This window comes from Pelmatolapia mariae, linkage group LG20 (assembly GCF_036321145.2).
Source record: "Pelmatolapia mariae isolate MD_Pm_ZW linkage group LG20, Pm_UMD_F_2, whole genome shotgun sequence".
In the NCBI taxonomy this organism is placed as follows: domain Eukaryota; kingdom Metazoa; phylum Chordata; class Actinopteri; order Cichliformes; family Cichlidae; genus Pelmatolapia; species Pelmatolapia mariae.
Genome location: NC_086244.1, coordinates 18669217 through 18687885, shown reverse-complemented (window position 1 = coordinate 18687885; position 18669 = coordinate 18669217). Strand labels below are relative to the sequence as shown.

At 39.9% G+C, this 18669-nt stretch overlaps 1 protein-coding gene across 7 annotated transcripts in view; it reads right to left on the bottom strand.

Moving 5' to 3' along the window:
- Positions 1–31: 31 nt before the first annotated feature.
- LOC134619537 (synaptotagmin-2-like) overlaps positions 32–18669 on the bottom strand; it is a 68286-nt gene continuing 49648 nt past the window's right edge. For 6 of the 7 annotated variants that reach the window (XM_063465413.1, XM_063465412.1, XM_063465410.1 and 3 more), the window contains 8 exons: positions 16001–16213; positions 15502–15662; positions 10078–10215; positions 9681–9848; positions 8996–9163; positions 8361–8478; positions 7907–8040; positions 32–6455 (listed from right to left, as the gene is read on the bottom strand). In XM_063465413.1, coding sequence (XP_063321483.1) covers positions 6240–6455; positions 7907–8040; positions 8361–8478; positions 8996–9163; positions 9681–9848; positions 10078–10215; positions 15502–15662; positions 16001–16193 — 1296 coding nt within the window. In that variant the 5' untranslated portion in view covers positions 16194–16213 and the 3' untranslated portion in view covers positions 32–6239. The remainder of the gene's footprint in view (positions 6456–7906; positions 8041–8360; positions 8479–8995; positions 9164–9680; positions 9849–10077; positions 10216–15501; positions 15663–16000; positions 16214–18669) is intronic. The other variant, XM_063465417.1, reaches the window with a different exon arrangement.

Genomic DNA, 18669 nt, shown 5'->3' with positions numbered 1-18669 from the left:
GAAGAGGAACTGCGTATTAAATACAAACAAGTCATGGTAATTAAAAGGCCTTTATTTCCTATTTGTTTTTACAGAACTGTTAACACATATGATAAATTTGTAATAAGTTATTTGGTTCCCTTGATAACTTTATAAGGATCCCCAACGTTTGTCCACATAAGGGTCAAGAGGAGTTTGTGAGCAACGTTTGTGTCCAGTCAAGGGCTAAAGCATGCGATCCACAGTAGGCACAAGTACTGACATGAACACGCGCACCACGACACTAGACACGAAGAAACACGGCTAGAGGACACAACCTGACTGTCCTCTGATGCTTTAAAAGAGGATGAAGAGAAAGAGGTGAAAATAAAAAGGGAAAAGAAGAGTCTTGAGAATACAGTTGCATCAGGGATGAGGGGTGGAGGACTAAGCGCTCAAGAGGGGAGTTTGGTACGCTCCTGCATGTTTGGCAGTATACAGTATGTCCATGTTGTAAACATGAAGGCCGGCATTCTTTACGCTCAGCAAAAGCAGTTTCAGTGGAGAAATCAGTGAGCCTGCTTCCTATTCAGCATCATGAAACCGACGGTACATGGTTGGTTACACGTAAACGAGACAAAGAGGCAATGAGAAAGCAAATGTGACAGAGTTTGGTGGCACATCTCTATATTCTACATTAAAGGCATACATCACAGAAAATTAAATGGCAGAAGAAGTGATTACACATATGCACAAGAATACAAAGGAGAAGTACAGCGAGTAATAGAGGAGACAAGACATCATGTTTCAAAGTGGCGTTTTTACCCGCTGAGAGGCTCCTCGACACATTTTGACAAGGTGGTAAAAGATCTGCTGAACTTTGGATGGTTTCCCTTTTTAAATCCCAGCGTTTGCAGAAAAATCGAATAAAACAAACAAACCACAACTGTGTGACCGGTGCTCTGAAGCTGTCTGCACAGCTGAAAGAGCACACAGTTTCAGATGCGGATGTGCATAAAGATATTACACAGTTACACAACCAGTAAGAGAACAGATTAAATTCCAGGTTTAAAACACAACTAAGACTGTTGTTTGACCATTACAGTCAAACGCACAAAGATGCACATTTACGAATGAGTAATGTGTCCCATGCATGCAGACCTGTACTGTATATTGTATAATCCAGTGCTGTGGTTTTGCACCGTGTCTGCTAAAGGGCATACACCTCATCTTTTTTTCCCACATACCCAAATACACACAACTCCCAGTCCCCCATAGAACTTGTCCAGCGGTCATGCTAAAAGGTACTAAAAAAAACCAAAAATATATCTCTAAAGTGTGCTATAGATTTACCTGTAATCACCTTTGCCTCATCATCTGAAGTGTTTGTCACTGCTCTGCGTGTACTGTTATTGTGGCTTTGCAGATTCAAACAGTGGTGATGAGTGCAGGCAACCGTAATCAGGTAGTGGCAGTATTTTTAGAAATGCGCTGAAATTTTGTGTTTAAATTATTCTCAGTGCATCATTTGGTCACAGTCTATAGCGTTAACGGGACAGTGAGTAAAAACTATATTGCATTAGACAATGTGTAGCGTCACACAACACACTGCAGATTGTTGCCAGAACAGATGTGGCAGTTTGACAGATCTGGCAGGATTGAGGTGAACTTAAAGGAATAGTTCCACACTTGGAAACCTTGCTCATGCTCTTGCCTAATATTGATTGGCTGACACCACCCCTGTGTCATTGGTTTTTTTTTTTTGCTTTTTTAAGTATAAAGCTCAGCACAAAGACTGGAAAAAGAGGTTGCCTCACTCGAAGTAAGAAAATATGCCTACTAGCACCACTAAAGCTCACAAAGTAACACATAATAACACTGTTTAAAATATTCAAAGACAGAAAAGAAAAAAAAAGGAATAAAACAAACTAGGGGAGTGTTTTTTTGTTCCATCAACAACTGATTTCAGGATGACTAAATAACACAAGCTTCATATTTTAGTCTGGACTGTGGAATCAGTTGTCTTTTCAAACTCTCTGCAAACTGGCAAGTCATTTCCCAAAATGTGAAACTATTTCTTTCAGTTAATTTTACGTGCATGACATCAAAATGATTTTTTCTGCCATGTGCCTGTGAAAATCATAACTCTATGCATAGTTCTATGGGAGGGATTCAGGGTTAAAACTTGGGTTCCACTATTAAGTTTCTCAGTTTTTGCTCTCATTTTTGTTGCTTGAGCAGTTTGCTCAAATAAAAAAAAATGAAAAGAAATAAAAAGAAAACAACAAAAACAAGGGTAACTTCTGATTAATTGTACATGTAGTCACCAGTACATTCTAAACTCTGCTAAACTGGAAGAAGAGAAACTAGAAGAGTGACCCAGTTTGGTTCATAAATTGCACTCAGCCCAAGTATAGAACACGCTCTCGTATATATATATATATATAATTCTTAGCGTTATTATTGAGAATCTATTGTGATGTCATATCTATTATTTATACTATCAAAACAAGGCATATACATTACTAATCACAATACTGGAAAATCAGCTACCTCTATGAAACAAGGACATCAACAGCTCCGAAAGTAGAAAAAGACACACTCACTCTACTAAACTCACAACTGTTCTCAATGCTCACATATACATTAAATGGATTTTTGCCCTCTTAATGAACAAAGACCTCTGAAAGGAATGTAAAAGAGAAACACTGGCCAAGGAAAATGAAGACATGTCAGATTTTTTTCTTCATAAATAAACTCTAGCTACTCAGCTGAGCTCTAAAGAGTTAGTGCTTGAGTTTTATGGCTTTAGTTTTATCTTATTCGTTTATCTTGTATACATGTACACGTATTGTATAATAAACACAGCAAAAGAGACACAGCCGTGAAGTATTTCAGGTCATTTAAATAGAAGAGAAAAGTAAAAACTTCCAAGTAAAGAAGAGACAAAAAGGGATTCCAAGTCATTCGCGTTCACTGGAATGGAACTATTTGTCTTTTGGCCCCAGGAAATGTATTTTCTATAAAGATATGATCCAACAGACATCTTTCTTGGTCAGTGCTGGCAGAAAACTGACTCCTACAATCCACCTACAAATTGCACATTTATTCAGCCTTTTCTAATAAGTTATTTCAGAATCACACTGTGTCAAATCTGCTATTAGAAACTGCTTATATCTTAGACTTGGAGATCCCCTTTCCCAAACATTAAAAACCCTAAATACATTTTTTGAAATAAAAAAAAAGCAATAGCAATTAAAATTCAGAAATGTGTCAAATATTGGCCTTCAGAAAGGTGCTGAAACAAAACAGATGGCAGATAAAAAATAAAAATAAAAATTCTGATCACACAGAATTAGATAGCAAGCATGCGGCTACATTTTCATCCTACATGAACTCACACACAGTACTGGACGACACACTTGCTTAAGAATTTCAGGCGTGGAAAGGATCTTATTAGTAATATTACTCTAATATCTGTATGACATTCTCTCCAGTGACCCTCATGGAAAATAAATACATATTTGTTTCATTTTAGAAAATATACAGTGCATCTTTTTTCCCTTCGTCGTGTTATTAAAATGACAAATGACACCCATTTACGTACACGAGATATTTTTGCTTCGTCTCTAAAACATGCTCTTATGTACAGTATTTTGTATAAACATGCAGTATCAACGTGTATGAACTATGTATATAGGCAAAACTACACACCAATGGGTTGCTTGATTGCTTCCGTGTTGCCTTTTCTTTAGTGTTGTTTTCGTTAACTGAAGAAAAGAATGATGGGACATGAAAAACTCAACTCCTGTCAAAGTTTGAAAGAAAAACGTCTGATTTCCAACATTCATTAAATTCCCAAAAAGCTGTGGTGATGTCTAAAAAGCCGACCGCATTTACTTTACATTGACTTATATTGCACACAGTTAATGGGTAGCTTTTGCCGTTGGTGCTTTCAGACAGCAGGATTTGCTCTTTTTATTTGTTTGTTTGTTTTTTTTATTCATAGCTAGCTCAGCAAGGAAGTGTATTGGGTTCCAAACACTCTACACATATCAGGAGCCTTTTCTGCTTTATTCAGGCTTGATGAGTTTGGGCTTTGTTCATTCCTAATATTTCTCTTCAACAGAATATTAATATACAAACATAGAGAGCCAAAGTGATCCCAAAACTTGTACAGCCAAAATATGCACAATATCATATCATTCTTAGACATCTGTGTTGGGCTTGTCAAGCTGAGGACTGTGGGTACCTCATGTATGATTCAAGCTGCAGTTTTTAGACTGCAGAAACTTAAAAAATATTTTTAAGGTGTGCCCTGGTTCAGTTTATAGATTTGGACAAAATAAGCTAAAAAGATTTAAAATATCTGCACTTTTAATTTTTCAGCAGGACCTCTAACGTTTTACTTTAAATTAATTTTTTTTATGCAACACTTTGGCTCTCTATACTGGACCTAAAACATTCTGTTAAGAAATGCATTAAACTGAAGGATCTCTCTGTTATTATCAGGTTCATTTATATGAGGAGACCCGTTTGGCATGCCACATGGTGCCACAGAAAAAATTCAATCTCACAACATTTTATCACAGAAAAACTACACAGATCAAAGAACAGTTTTACCACAGAACAGAAAAATACCCGATAGTGCAATTATATTCAACAGTTTGGTAAGCTGTGTATAAAATACACATGGATCAGTGCCTTCTTCCAGACCACACCCTTGCAATCAAGTGAGAAATATAATATCCAAACAATTAAAACGCATACGCAAAAAGCTGAGGCAAAAAAAAAGCAACAAAAACAACAACAACAACAAAAAAAGTCAATCACTGTCTTGCTGTCTGTTTGTTTTTCCTTTATTACAGCTAGCAGTAACTACTAACATAAATGATTAAAGCTCTGGTTTCTAAGTGTACTTAAATGTAAGATTTTGATTTAAAGTGCTTAAGGAATAAAAATGTTTGAAGTCAAATAGAAAAAAGGAACTGAGATAAAAGGAAAAAGAGATAAAAAAAAAACAGGGGAAAGAAAGAAATGAAGAGAACAACACTGCTAACTGGAAGGCGTCCCTGGTAGTTGAAAATTGCTTATTTTGTTACTTGGAAGGCTTGTCTCCTTTATGACTGTAAGACGGTTATAGGGATTCCTTTGAAGTAAAACCCTTGTGTCAAGTCCATGACTAATGGCAGTAGCACTGAACAAGTGAGATACAGAATCAGAGGCGTTGGGAGGGGAGGTGGTAGACTGCAGGCGGTAATCGACACCTTGTAAATATCATGTCATTGGTGCTTGGAATCAGTCTTTGTTGTACCTGCTCTGATATTTCCACGCTTGTTGTTCCGATGACAGATGCAGCCTTTTTGCACGGTGGAAAAAAATATATACACAAATACCCTTTTTTACTCCAAATCCATTATTCCCTCCCTCTCCCCTGACACACCACTTTAAGGATAAACTAACACTACTCGTGAGCCTTGGGTCCCTCAAAAAGATCTTGAATTGAATATTTTTCTCGTCTACTTGAGTATCAGAATAATAATAACCCGTTTAGAAAAAAAGGCATGGAGTTTCACTTTCCTCTCAGTTTTCCTGAGACGATGGGCGGAAGGGTAACTAATCAAAAAGGCAGTGTGTTTGTGGGTAACTGGATATGTGTCTATCCCTACTTTGCTACCCACCTCTAGGAATGTACTTTAAACTAACAGAATCATCTAGTATGATAACTGGCAGGTGTGGAACATGGTGCACAATACACCTAAGGAATGAACCTGCTTGTGTTATTTCTCTATCATATGGCAGTATAAAGCATTTTATTATTAAGCTCTATTCTAAGCAACACGTGTCACTAAAGGGAAAAGATAAGAAGTACAATATGAGTGAATGTTGTATGTTTTATCCCCTCTATGACCAGATTCCCATATAGCACTCTTACCCTTCTTCATATTCTACTATGTATTCTTATAATATAATGGAACCACAACCCCAATACAAAAATAGATCTAAAGGAAATCAACGGAGCATCTGTCCATCCTGTAACTTATCTTCTTTTTTTAGTGGCATGATTTTATATAACATGATGCTTTTTTTAAACTATATTTCCCTTCATGTCAAATGGTATCAGTGGATCTTTTGAAGGGTGGCAGTGGGGGAGGAAGGAGGAGAAGGGAAAAAATGTGGAGAGGGGAGCAGATGTGCAGTTGGGGTGTTTTTCTGGAATATACACTGGGAAATGGTGGGAAATGCATGGGTGGGTAGGTGTGGAGATGGTGTAGGTGGGTTTACTTCTTGGCATTCAGGGCTGCGAGGGCGGCATCCACCTCTTCTTCTGGCTGCAGTGGATGCCACTGGGCAATGGGGCGACGGGGGTTGGCCAGCATGTCGGACCAGTGTTTCAGCCCAGCCCCTGTGGACTTGCTTCCTACCCAGATCTTCCCAATGGCATCATTCTTGCCAATCTTGTCGTAATCCAGCACTGTGATCACAGCTTGGATTTTCTGGGAGAGCAGGAAGAAAGGATTACAAAATCTGAAGTAGACTGTAGAAATCTGACGTTACTGAAAGATGTTTTAATTGGTTACTGGTGTCAGAAGCCTGGGGGGTGTTTATGCTTTCTGCAAAGTATGAGCAATGCTTAGTGTATAGCGTCCTACATACCACAGACAGTCATCATATACAATGTTTTTGGTGCTAAAGTACATTTAACTTCTATTTTATAACATACAGTAACATGTGACAGTCATGAAAAAAACATTTTCATCATAGAGTCACATGACAACTTTCTTTTTCACATGATAAAAATATGTTTGCATGGTCAGTGGTCACTTTGGTCACAAGTGATAATAAATGGGTGTTAGTGTGGTGGTTTTCATTGTTTGAATAAAGTTAGATGAGAAGATTGAAATCACTCTTATGTCTGTACATGAAATATAAGATGTCCAGTACCTCTAAAGCTCAATAATCATCGCACTGATCCCACTTCTTGTGTACTCTACTTCACTACAACAGCAGCGATGGCAGCAACTTAACTTAAAGACTCTACATTAAGCTATGCTAACTGGCTGTAAGTGGTAGTCTCAAGTTTACCAGACAGATACAAGCATGGCGTTAATCTTCCAGTCTATAAAAAGCAAGAGCATTGCATCAATAAAAAAGCAGAGATGGATCATGAAGTTTTCTAATAAATGCCACCATAAGCTACCAGTCATACCAGACCCAAATAAGGCTGCTGCAGGAAAACTCAAGAGTATATTTAAAGCCAGAGTGCATTTTTATTACTCATGAAATTCTCTTTATATTTGCAAGAGATGGCACTACACATTGATTTACACCTTATTTCAATAAAATGCTAGAATGACTTTTAAATTTTTGTGATCATTACCATGAGCTGAAAACTACAAATACCATCATAAATTTCATGAAAGGCCTGAAAATTAGAAAGCCTGTATACACAGGTTGATTTACATACTCGCTTAACTGGAAAATACCACATCATGTTCTCATAAAATAAAAGGCAATTTGGGATAGTGACAATTTCATATAAATATAACTGCCACACAGTCGTTCGTGGTATGCTTGATCACAGATTACTTGATAGACAACATTTATATAAAGCTCGTTAAACAGCATGTGTCGACAGGATGCAGTGTTCATTAGCGTAACTTTGTGCTGAACATTGGGGGGGTAAATTCCCAGATCTCTGGGTAAATTCCCAGATGATTAAACATGCAACTATTTTGCTGGTAATACCTGAAATGAGTAAAGAAAATCAACAGCCTATTTATGCAAGATAATTTATAATTTTATTGGGGGGGTTATATTGGTTGGGTCTGATTATTGGGGGGGTCATAACCCCCCTAACCCCCCTGGAAATTACGCCCCTGGCAATGTTACTCTTTCTGCACCTGCTAAACGTTAAAGATTTGACAGGACTATTCCGCATCCTTACCTGCATTTGCTCAAGAGGGATCTCAAAGCTGAAGGACTCATTGTAATAAGGATTCAAAGTGTTCTTTTTCACTGTCGTCTTCTTCTTCTTCAGCCTCTTTCCATTCTGCAAAAGGTTGATTTTCACGTATGGATCTGAAAACAAAAACAGAGGAAAATCACGATAGAGGCTGACAGAAATCCCTCGCACATGCATGCTTTAGTCGCACTGCTTTAATGCACCAACAGATGGGGCCAACGCTGAACCCAGAAGACGTGAGGGTTGCTGCATGGTGAGTACTGCAGCGTCAGCACGTGAGCAGAGCAGAACCAACCTAATGGCTGTGCTCACATGCTCTCTCCTCCGCACAATGCAGTTTGCTACACGTAAATGTCTCTTTGCTCCAAAGAAATTAATAAGGAATAAAATATTTAAGCTTAGTACAGTATATATATATAGAGAGAGAGGAGCCCACCTGACAATCCACCCACATCCATTTTCTTGAGGTTCTTGGCCTCCAGAATACAGATGGTGAGTTTGCCGGCAGTGGGGACATAACGCAGGGAGATGCAAATGTCACCCAGCTTCTCCGGCTGTGAGGACGAGGCAGGAGGAGAGAAAGTTAAAGCAGATCTGAAGCAGAACCTTTTCTTTGCAAAAATACATAAACTGTGTCATTTATATAACATTTTAAGTAAGCATGTTCATTAAGAATAATTCCTGCTGCCATTACTTTATTTTTAATACTATCTATATAGCTGATGTATCCAAAGTTAATAAAATATCAGCAAGAAATAATTACAGTGGAAAAGAAGCTCTGTAGCATCACAGCATACATTACTGCTGAGACATAGGAAGAAATACAGAAAAGAAATTTTAGCTATGCTATACTGGTTGAAGGAGAATGAAAAGGGAAAGACCAAACTCTTGAATGAGCTGCACAAGAATCCCAGAGGGAAAAAAGTATTTCGTTTTAATTTATGCTTAAAGTGGACTTTTATTAAAGAGCTTTCTTAGAATAGCCTTGTAAAGAGGCACCTGTGTGGACATACAGCCGGTTTTTAAAGAGTGATATCAGCAGTGTGATAGAGGTAGTAACAATCTTCTTACCTCTTCTTGATCTGCACTGTCCAGGTCTCTCCACTCCTCAATTGGCTTTGCCAAGTCAAGGGTGTTCATGGGTATTTTAATCTCTCCAATGACGTCGTGCTTAGAGAAGCGATCAAAGTCATAAACGGACATTACCAGAGTCTTCCCTCCCATCTCTTGGAATGGTATCTGAAAGATAACAACCCATTTACCTATTTTACTAATTTAAGTTTAATTCAACTGGTAGCAATGATCACACATTTCTAACGGTTTATGACAAAAGATACTTGATGTATAAAAGATCAGATAAATCTAGATCAGACCAGTATTGGCTGTTGCCCCTGGCCTGGAGCTTCATAACATGCTGCTTCAGCAGAGCTGCCTGTCCCTGACTTTGACAAAGTAAAGCTGAGTTGTTTTCACAGAGCTGTGTCAGCACGCAAAGTGCACCAGAGGTGGCCCTCTCCTTTAATTTGATTCTCTACCATATTCTCCTTGTCAGACACCTTCAGTGTGTCTGCTGCTTTTCATCACTGTTGAAAAGAAATAAGAAACATAGTACCTGCTCAGCTCTAGAGGACAGAAGAGGGAAATTGGAGGAGAAACTGACTCTTATCAGGACCTGTCCACACATCAAATGACTTGACATTCATGTTGTTTTACTAAGTAATTAATAAAGGCCATTTAGCTTTTGCTAGTAACATACCTTAAAGGTAAAGGTCTCATTGAATACAGGATTCAGTGTTTTCTTGTGAACCTTTGTGTCAAACTTTTTCTTCTTGTCTGGGAGGACAAAGACTTTCACATAGGGATCTGAGGTGCCACCGCTGTCCATGGAGAGGAGATCAGCGGCTTGCAGGATTCCCACAGTCAACTAGGGAATAAGAAGTTATGCAGTTAAGGCAGGAAAGGCTGAACTAAAACTAAAAACCCAATTTTGGTTTCATTTTTATTTTGGCAAATCAACTAAGAACTACTACACCAGAAGATATGCTAAAAAGAACATTTAGCATGTGATGCTTCACACATTAGTAACTACTCACAGAGTCTGCTTTGAGTTCATTTTGACAAGAAAATGTCAAATAAACTACTCAAGCACTTGCCTTGTTCTCTTGGAAGTCATAATCAATTGAGTACTGCAGCTTCCCTAACTTTTCCTTCTCCTTCACTTCCTCTTCTTTTTCATCCCCAGTCAGTCCAGGTTCCACATCATCTTCTTCATCATCGTCATCCTGTGGTTTCTGCAATGACAGAAGGGGGGGACGGGCGGCAGAAAAAGGAGTGAGATGACGGTTCAGCGGAGCCATCTGTGCTGAACACCAAACCTTGGGTATCAGCAGTCGGGTTAGTCACAGCACCTACCTGCCACTTACCACCGTGTTACTAGTGCAATCTGCTCATCGATGACCACGGTTGCAACCTGACTTGATTTCACTATTTCTTGGGTGACACCATTTGCTGTTTTTCTTTTTTCTTTTTTTTCATGAACACTACAAGTCTTTTAAATCTGCGTAAATCAAAGGCAGGGAACTACAAACTGTTGTACAAGTGTCGTTTCAATAGAAGTGTATGTTATGTAAAAGACTGAGAAAGAGGGGCAGAGAGAGATTAAGATTAAGGAGAGAAACAACAGAATAAAAGCAAATAGAAAAGGAGTGAACAAAAAAAACAGGAACAACTTACATTGCAATGCAATCTAGTACAACAGCTCTGCGAAACCCTTGGAAGGGCTCAATTTCACTTCTTAAAGTCACTGTAAAATCTCAAATTAATATGACTCACTTGTGTAGCTACCAGTAATAGTGATATTACAAGGAGTGGACAAAAAAACAGAAACAGAGCGGGGAAGAGGACTTTTACTTTGAAGGAACAGCATCACACAGGCAGCTGCACAAATCCCAAACATGACTCATTCCAAATGAGTCATATTAAGTTGTTTAAAAAGTCTGAAAAATTGTGATGGCGTATCCCACACAGAGTAACGCTGTATCAGCAACGAAGAGCCAATGTCAAAAGCAAGCATGTTAAAGGATATCATGGGATGCTTTTCAAAAACAAGTTAACATTTATTACAGAGCTACTGCATTATTGCATTGCAGTGCTAGGTGTCCTTGCTATTTAATCCGCTCCGTGTACAGTGTTTCCAACAGAGGCTGAGTGTCCTCGCTGAGTGAATGTGAAGGACAGCGCTATCAGGCGTAGATGTGATTTGATCAAAGCACTGACGCAGTATTTACTGACACTTCATGAAAAGCTCTCATACTTGCTCAAACCACGGTGATATTGGCAGTCTGGCAATCAGGTTTACTGTAAGCCAGACTATATTAATGTCTGGCATTTATCTCCTCCTGACAACCTTAAATCCCATTAATGTGTTTACACTGGTATTGTTGTTATGACTTTGCTTCAATTACTGTACTCTGGGCTTACTGTTGTAACTAAGTGAATGATTGAAAGATTTCATAATTTATTCCAGAGTCCAGATTTTCTAGCTGATGCAAATTATTGTCCCACTTAATCACACGCCAGAACAACATTCAGCAGCTTACTGACATTTAACTGCTCCTGAGATAATCAGGGCATGATGAAGAAGATAATTCAAATCTTCTGTTATCGTGCATCTTGCTTTTACATTACACCCAGTGACTCTTCAGGGTCCCATATCTTTAGAGGCGGTCACGACTAATCTAGCAAGAGCAATTTGCTAAGATATGAATCTTAAAGTAAACTTTCATTTTGCTATAAGATACTGGATAATCTCTCAGCGTGGCCTCCTTTTCTACGGCTCCCCTCCTGAAAAAACACTGACGTCTTCGTGAGATCCAGCTACTTACTGATCTGGAAAAGGAACAGGGCATCCACACAGATAATGCATACACTACCGCGCACACTCACTACACAGCATACTGAAGCCCACCATATGCACACGCACGCACGCCCTTAGATGCATACAACGGCATGTTAGGACCATTCTAAGGGGTACAGGATAACGTGAGAATTGGGAGAAAATTCTGTGATTTGTAGAACTGTGCAAAACACTTGAGCCATCCCTCATTTCTTTATATTTTACTTCCAAGGAGTCAGTCTTTCTTGTAATCTTTAAAGTGGTCTTGAGCAATAATTTTCGAGGCATTCTGAGAACCTTGCAAAGTTTTTCTTTGGATATTTGCTGCCAGTCCAGTCTTTACACCTGATCATTTTCAGAGGACTGTTTTCTTTTTTGTTTATTAAGCTATTTAACACTGAATTATGAATCATTTAAGCATAAGAAATACACTTAACACAAGGAATGAACCAGTGTTGTGTCTAAACATAACAGACAACTTAACAAAGAACCAATTTTATCTTGTATCTTTAGGGACTTTGTTACAAGGAGGAAGTTGCAACATGTGATCTGTTTCTATTTCTTAAGTTGAGTCTACAAAAAACATAACAGTTTCATAGGCATAAAATAGCATTTTGCACCAACAGGTTATACCCAAAAAGCTATTATCCAAAAACTTGAACGACTGACGACCTGTCCAGCGTGTACCCTCCCTCTACCCTAAGACAGCTGGGATAGGCTAAAGCCCCCGCTGCGACCCTGACAAGGATAAGTGGAAGAGAATGGATGGATGGATGGTATGTGGCATGACCTTTAAAAATGTGACGAAACTGGACAAGTGGAGAACAAAAGAAGACGTGGCAGGCCTAAAAAAAAGTCTAGGGCAGATCAACCGTATCTGAAAGTCATGTTCTTAAGAATCAAACTGTGAAATTTCTGAATCATGGATGTTTGAAAATAACTCAATGCACCTATTTCCCAACTTTCCAAAAAAGGTGGCTCAAGACTTTTGCACAGCACTATAAGTCGTAAAGTCCATTCAATTTTTATGTTAAACAGGAAAAAATGTTCCTGTCAGGGAACCACATCGCTTTGCTCTCCAAGGCTGGAGCGACCTCACCACACCACATATGTTTTCTTACCAATGTGTAGACATCATATTATTGTGATTATGAGACAAAATTTCTAATCTAAAAAGTTTCTAATCCGGACGCTAAGATTCATTTAATTTCCTCTACTGCAGCCAGCACGTACGGAAGGAGCAGGAGCATTGACCCAACCTTGCAAACTGAAGCTAAGTGGAGGGTTTTTAACCCAAAAAATAAATCTTTTTGTACATTTATGGGCATAATCTCGTACTTAGAGTATTTTTCCCTCACAATATTACCCTCCATACCCTGGCTCTAGAGTTTTTTTTTTATTTTACCTAGAATGGCCCGAAAATGCTGTTGAACATGCAGACTTAAATGCATGCTTCACACCGCCACTCACCCATCTCCCCCACACACACACGCACGCACGCGCGCACACACACACACACACACACACACAACCAAATACACTCACATTCTCACACAGTGTCCTACGTGGCATTCTGTATCTTTATTGTTGTAAATGCTTTTCATTCAAGCATGCCAGGCCACACAATGCAGGATCCAAGAATATTTCTGATGGTAAATGTAAATGGTTTATCTTGTGATGTCTTAAGTGTGGTAAAGGTTATGCGTTGATGTTTCATTTAAACGTCGAAGCCCCCAAAAATCTATATTAATGTCTCAAGTGAAATGTACACATCCACTGAGGGATCATGCTGAGAATTAGCAGTTCCTCTCGAACTTTCAGAGGGGGTTCAAAGATAAAGAAATGGTACGTCTGAATGAATGCCCTTTCAACTCCATGGGTTGAAATGTAAGCTCAGTACTGAGTTTTTATTAAGCAGAATGTGTACTAAAGCAGCCGGTTGACTAATGTGGCCTTAGGTTTGGATCGACTGAAATCAGGCTTTTGCATTTGACTGAAGATGTGGGCAAACATTCTGGCCCACCATTTCTCTTCAATGGCACCCAAGTGCTTCGGGGAGAGAGAGGGGATCAATGACTGTCACCTAGTATGTCAGCAGCATGGGTCATCCAGGAAAGTTACTCTCAAGTCAAGTTGTGGCCATTCAATGGTACCTACTGCAAGGGCATATGCTGGTCTTTGTCAAGGGGTACAAACATCTTTATCTGCTGTGGAACTCGGAGCATGTTTGCACAACCCGGGGTACACCATATTTATTTTATAGCTAAGTTAGCAAATCTTTGAAGAGGAATTATTTGTAAGACATCAGTATTTTTGGTCGTGATACACAATAGAGGCCTCTAATAGTGGAAACATGCTCCAAGCTCTCAGTAAGGTAAAGTTTCAGCTAATATTTGACAAATATCCAGCTTACCCCTTGCACATGCATGTTAGTGATCTCTAGTGAGCTGCTCAGTGCACTCATCATTCAAAGGCTCAACCATAGGATGAGTTTCATGTTCATTTCAAACCATAGACAACAGATGTCTGTTCTGTTTTTTTTTTTGTTTGTTTTTTTATGCCAAAATTGCAATCTCTGGATATACAAGACATAGCATTTAGTGCGGCATATCAGTTCAGTGGGTTTTGCGAAGCAGCTTAATCGCTCCCATGGAGTCCTCAAGCACCCACAGCACCTAAGCTTGCAAAAACTAAGGAAGCCATAGCACTCATTGACATCATCACTGCAATCCAACCCCTCCAAGCCCAGCCCAGCCCAACCCCACTCCCACCACCGCTCCCACCCTGCCCTGGTCTGTGCTTACACAGAGCGGCCAGAGAGGGGTGCCGCGTGCTATCAGACCTACCGTAGGCAGAGAAGTCCACCACAGTCAAGATACACGGAGCACACATAAGACACAAAGCAGGAAGGAGGAGAGCAGAGACAAAGGAAGAGATTGAACTCACAGCAGACACCAAAGAAGGGTAATCACAGCAAATGTAGTTAGCTACACTGTAGGGACTGAGGAAAATGACAGACGGAGAAGCCCCCTCATTAGCACAATCATATCTTGTCCATTGGAGTTTTAAAATAACATCAATTTTAGATATGTTACTGCACCGCATCAAATTATCAATCATGTTTGTGGAAAAAATAATAATTATAGGCCCAAAACAACAGCATTGTACTAACTAGTAATTTAAATAATTACTCTTTCAGGACGAGGAGAAAAACAATGGCTGTTCTGTATGTTAAAGTCTTGTCATTTTCCACTCAAGTCCCAAAGCACAAGTGAGAGAAAGAGCAACAATAACATTAATGACAAATACATTAAATGAAAAAAAGAAAGAGAAAAAAATAAATTAAAAAACATTAACCATGGTGGATAAAGAATGTAATTAACAACTGTGGAGAAAAACTGGGTTAGAAAACATCAAAATCGTAAAGTTTTCATCTAGCCTAAAATCCAATACAATTCAAACAGGCTAAATTATTTTTAAAGCTACTCGAGTAAAATATGGAAAAATGCTTTTTGTTATTATTTTATTACAATGCCAAACACAACACCCCTAAGCCTTTATATAATAGGCATATTATTATAGTCACATATAGGTTAAAGACATTTGTTGTTTGCCTTGCTTCATATTCAGTACAATTATAAATTATATCAGGCAGGAAACATCCTCCTGAGGCAGAACATACCTCTCCACCTTTCAGGTTCTTCATTCCCATGTCACCCTTCCCCTTCTTGCCCTTCTTGTTCTTCTTCTTTTTGAAACAGCACTTCTTGACGATGCAGAAGCAGCATGTTAGAATGAGTAAAGCGGCGACCACGGCGATGGCGATGATGGCCCATGATGGCACTGAGGAGCATATACAGACCAGTGTACAGATGAACCCACACAGAAAAGCTACAAGTAAATACTGTGACATTTGACCGACCAATCATTAAGCCTCCTGTCACGTCCTGGGCCAAATATATTTAGTAAAAGGTGGTAGGTTAGCAATTAGATCTAGTGAAAATTAGATTTCTCCGCCATTAGGAAGAGCAGCCAGTGATCAATACTGAATAAAGACATTAAAGGGCTGCAAATGCCTGCAGCACAAAGAGAAAATCTAATTCCAAATTCATTGCTTAGAGTTGTATCAATGGGAACTGGGTAATGGCTGATCGGATGTTTGGGGCTTGCGTGGCACTCACGTGGGATCTTGTCGATTTCATTCAGGAACTTGTTTTTGATCTCGTCAAAGGCATCATTCTTGTTCACTGGTTCGGTGGAGTTGTCTGCCGAGACTAACGCGACCGGCGCTGGAGTCACAGTCAAGGCACTGGCTCCCGTTGGCTTAGCAGCGACCATGGGCGTTGTCTGATGCCTGAACAAGTTCCACTTCATTTAGGCTGCACGTACTGTCCCTGAAAAGAAAGGGGAGGGGGTTATTAGTAGGGAGACCAGACCATTCATGACTTGTTCTCAACCAGCATAATATATTCCACCTGTGTGTCACTACACTGCCAACATTCAAAGGTGGGTATTAACAGTTTGACATTAAAGGGTTGAGTCATTTGGCTGATTTTCACATTTTTTGAAGATGTTTGAAAGAAAAAACTACACACACGAGTTATAGTAAAGCATTAAGTTACTAGAAAACAATCAGAAAGGCTAAAACAGTCAAATACTTTGTTTGACTTAAAAGATAAAATATTTAGGTATTAATGTTTCTCCCAAGCTTGCAGATCTAACTAAATTAAACTATATCCCACTTTTAAAGAAAGTAGAAGGTGATCTGGCTAGGTGGAAATGTCTACCCATATCACTCATGGGAAGGGTTGCCGCTATAAAAATGATGGTATTACCAAAAATAAATTATTTATTCTCAATGATCCCAACTAAACCGCCACAAGATTGGTTCAGATCTCTAGATTCATATATGTCCAAATTCCTTTGGAAAAATAAGCCCCCACGTATAAGCTTAAAAACACTACAAAAGACCAAGGATAAAGGAGGATTAGAACTACCTAACTTTCAGCACTACTTCTTAGCCAACAGGCTCCAATTTATCTCAGGATGGCTAAAACATACCCTCTTAGATGAACCTTGGCTAGATGTAGAACAAGCACTTTGCAATAATCTAGAGATTTCAGATCTACCATTTATCAGCTCAAACATTCAACGACATGAATGCTTCAAAAGCGTCAACATTAGCTCCTCTCTGACAGCATGGTGGGAGTTTCTGAAGTTGACAGAGTCTTCATTAATCCCATGCAAACGTACACCTATCTGGAACAACCCTGACATATTACAAAACAATAATATGATAAACTTTTCAGATTGGAGTGGTAAAGGAATCAAATATTTAGAACATATACTAGAAGGAACAGAATTTATTTCATTTGACAGACTAGTTACACAATATGGGATCAACAAGAAAAGATTTTTAGAATATCAACAAATTAAATCCATAGTAAAACAGAAATTTAAACCGGGTCAAGTTGAACTACAAACACCACCAAGTGTGGTTCAATTTCTTACTCTTAAAACCCCCAAATTACTATCCAAAATATACAGAATGCTTTCTAAAATAGATGAATCAATATCACTTCCTATTGCAAAATGGGAAGCGGATTTATCAGTTAACTTAGACCAAAACTTTTGGTCTCAGATTTGCTTAAAAACCTTTCATCTAATTAGAAATCCCAGTCTTCAATTAATTCAATACAAAATACTACATAGAGTGCACTATACAGGTCATCGGATGTTCAAGATGGGCTTTACGTCTACCAACAACTGCTCACACTGCCAAACCAATTCACCGGACAATTATATCCACGCTCTTTGGTTCTGTCCACCAGTTCAGAAGTTTTGGCGTGAGATATGTGAAGACTTATCGAAGTGTCTGAAATGTAACATTCCAACTTCCCCTTTAGTGTGTTTGTTGGGCAGCTTAGATAATGTCACTTCAGAAAAGAATATAGCCCACATGGTTTTCACTGCCCTATGCATAGCCAAGAAAACAGTCCTCATGAACTGGAAAAATAAAAATAATCTTAATTCTAACCAGTATAGAAATTATCTATTAGATTACATTAGTCTTGATACAGCCTCTGCCACCACATCAGATCAATTGCTCTGGGCTCCTTTGATCAGCTCCATCACCTAGTGGGGGTGGGGGGTCATAGTTTGGTCCCACCTTCACTGTTGTGATTGGTGTGGGGGTAGGGACAGGCTTAGGGCGTCGGGGGGTTCCCCAGGAGCATCTTCCTTGGGGGGCTCAACCCGGGGTAGCGGTCATGGCCAATTAGGGGCTCTGTTGGCTCTTAGGTGACGGTTTCCTCATGGCTGCGTGCAGCGGGGCTAGGGGAGGGTCTGTGCTGACGGACGTGGGTTACTGACCTGGTAGCCTGGCTGCCCCTGGGTGGGTCCGGGACAGGCGTGAGGTTCTGGGGGCGCTCCGTCTCTGGGCTGGGGCCCTGGCCGGGCCTCGGGGGCTCGGGTCCTGGTTGGTGTGTTGCTGGGGTTGTGGGCGGGTGGGTATATGGGGGCCCAGTCCTGGCGCAGGGCGCCGCCGGTGCATTGAGCCACCTGGGGGACTCTTCAACTGGTGGGGGAGGTTGTCACATCTTGCAGGAGCTTTCCTCTCTTCAGGAATTCTCTCTGCAGGAGGGGGAGATATAGGAGAGGTGGAGGAAGATCTCAGCCTGGGCGTCTATTGTCTTGTGTAGTCTGGAAGATGAGTGGATGATGGGGTGGGTGCAGTTTTCTCTGTAGTGGGGTCGGGTGGGCTGTCCCGGGCTCTGTGGGGCCGGGCGGCGCTGCTGCACTGGGCCCTGGTCCGGATGGGCCTGGGCCCCCTTTCCATGGCAGGTTGCAG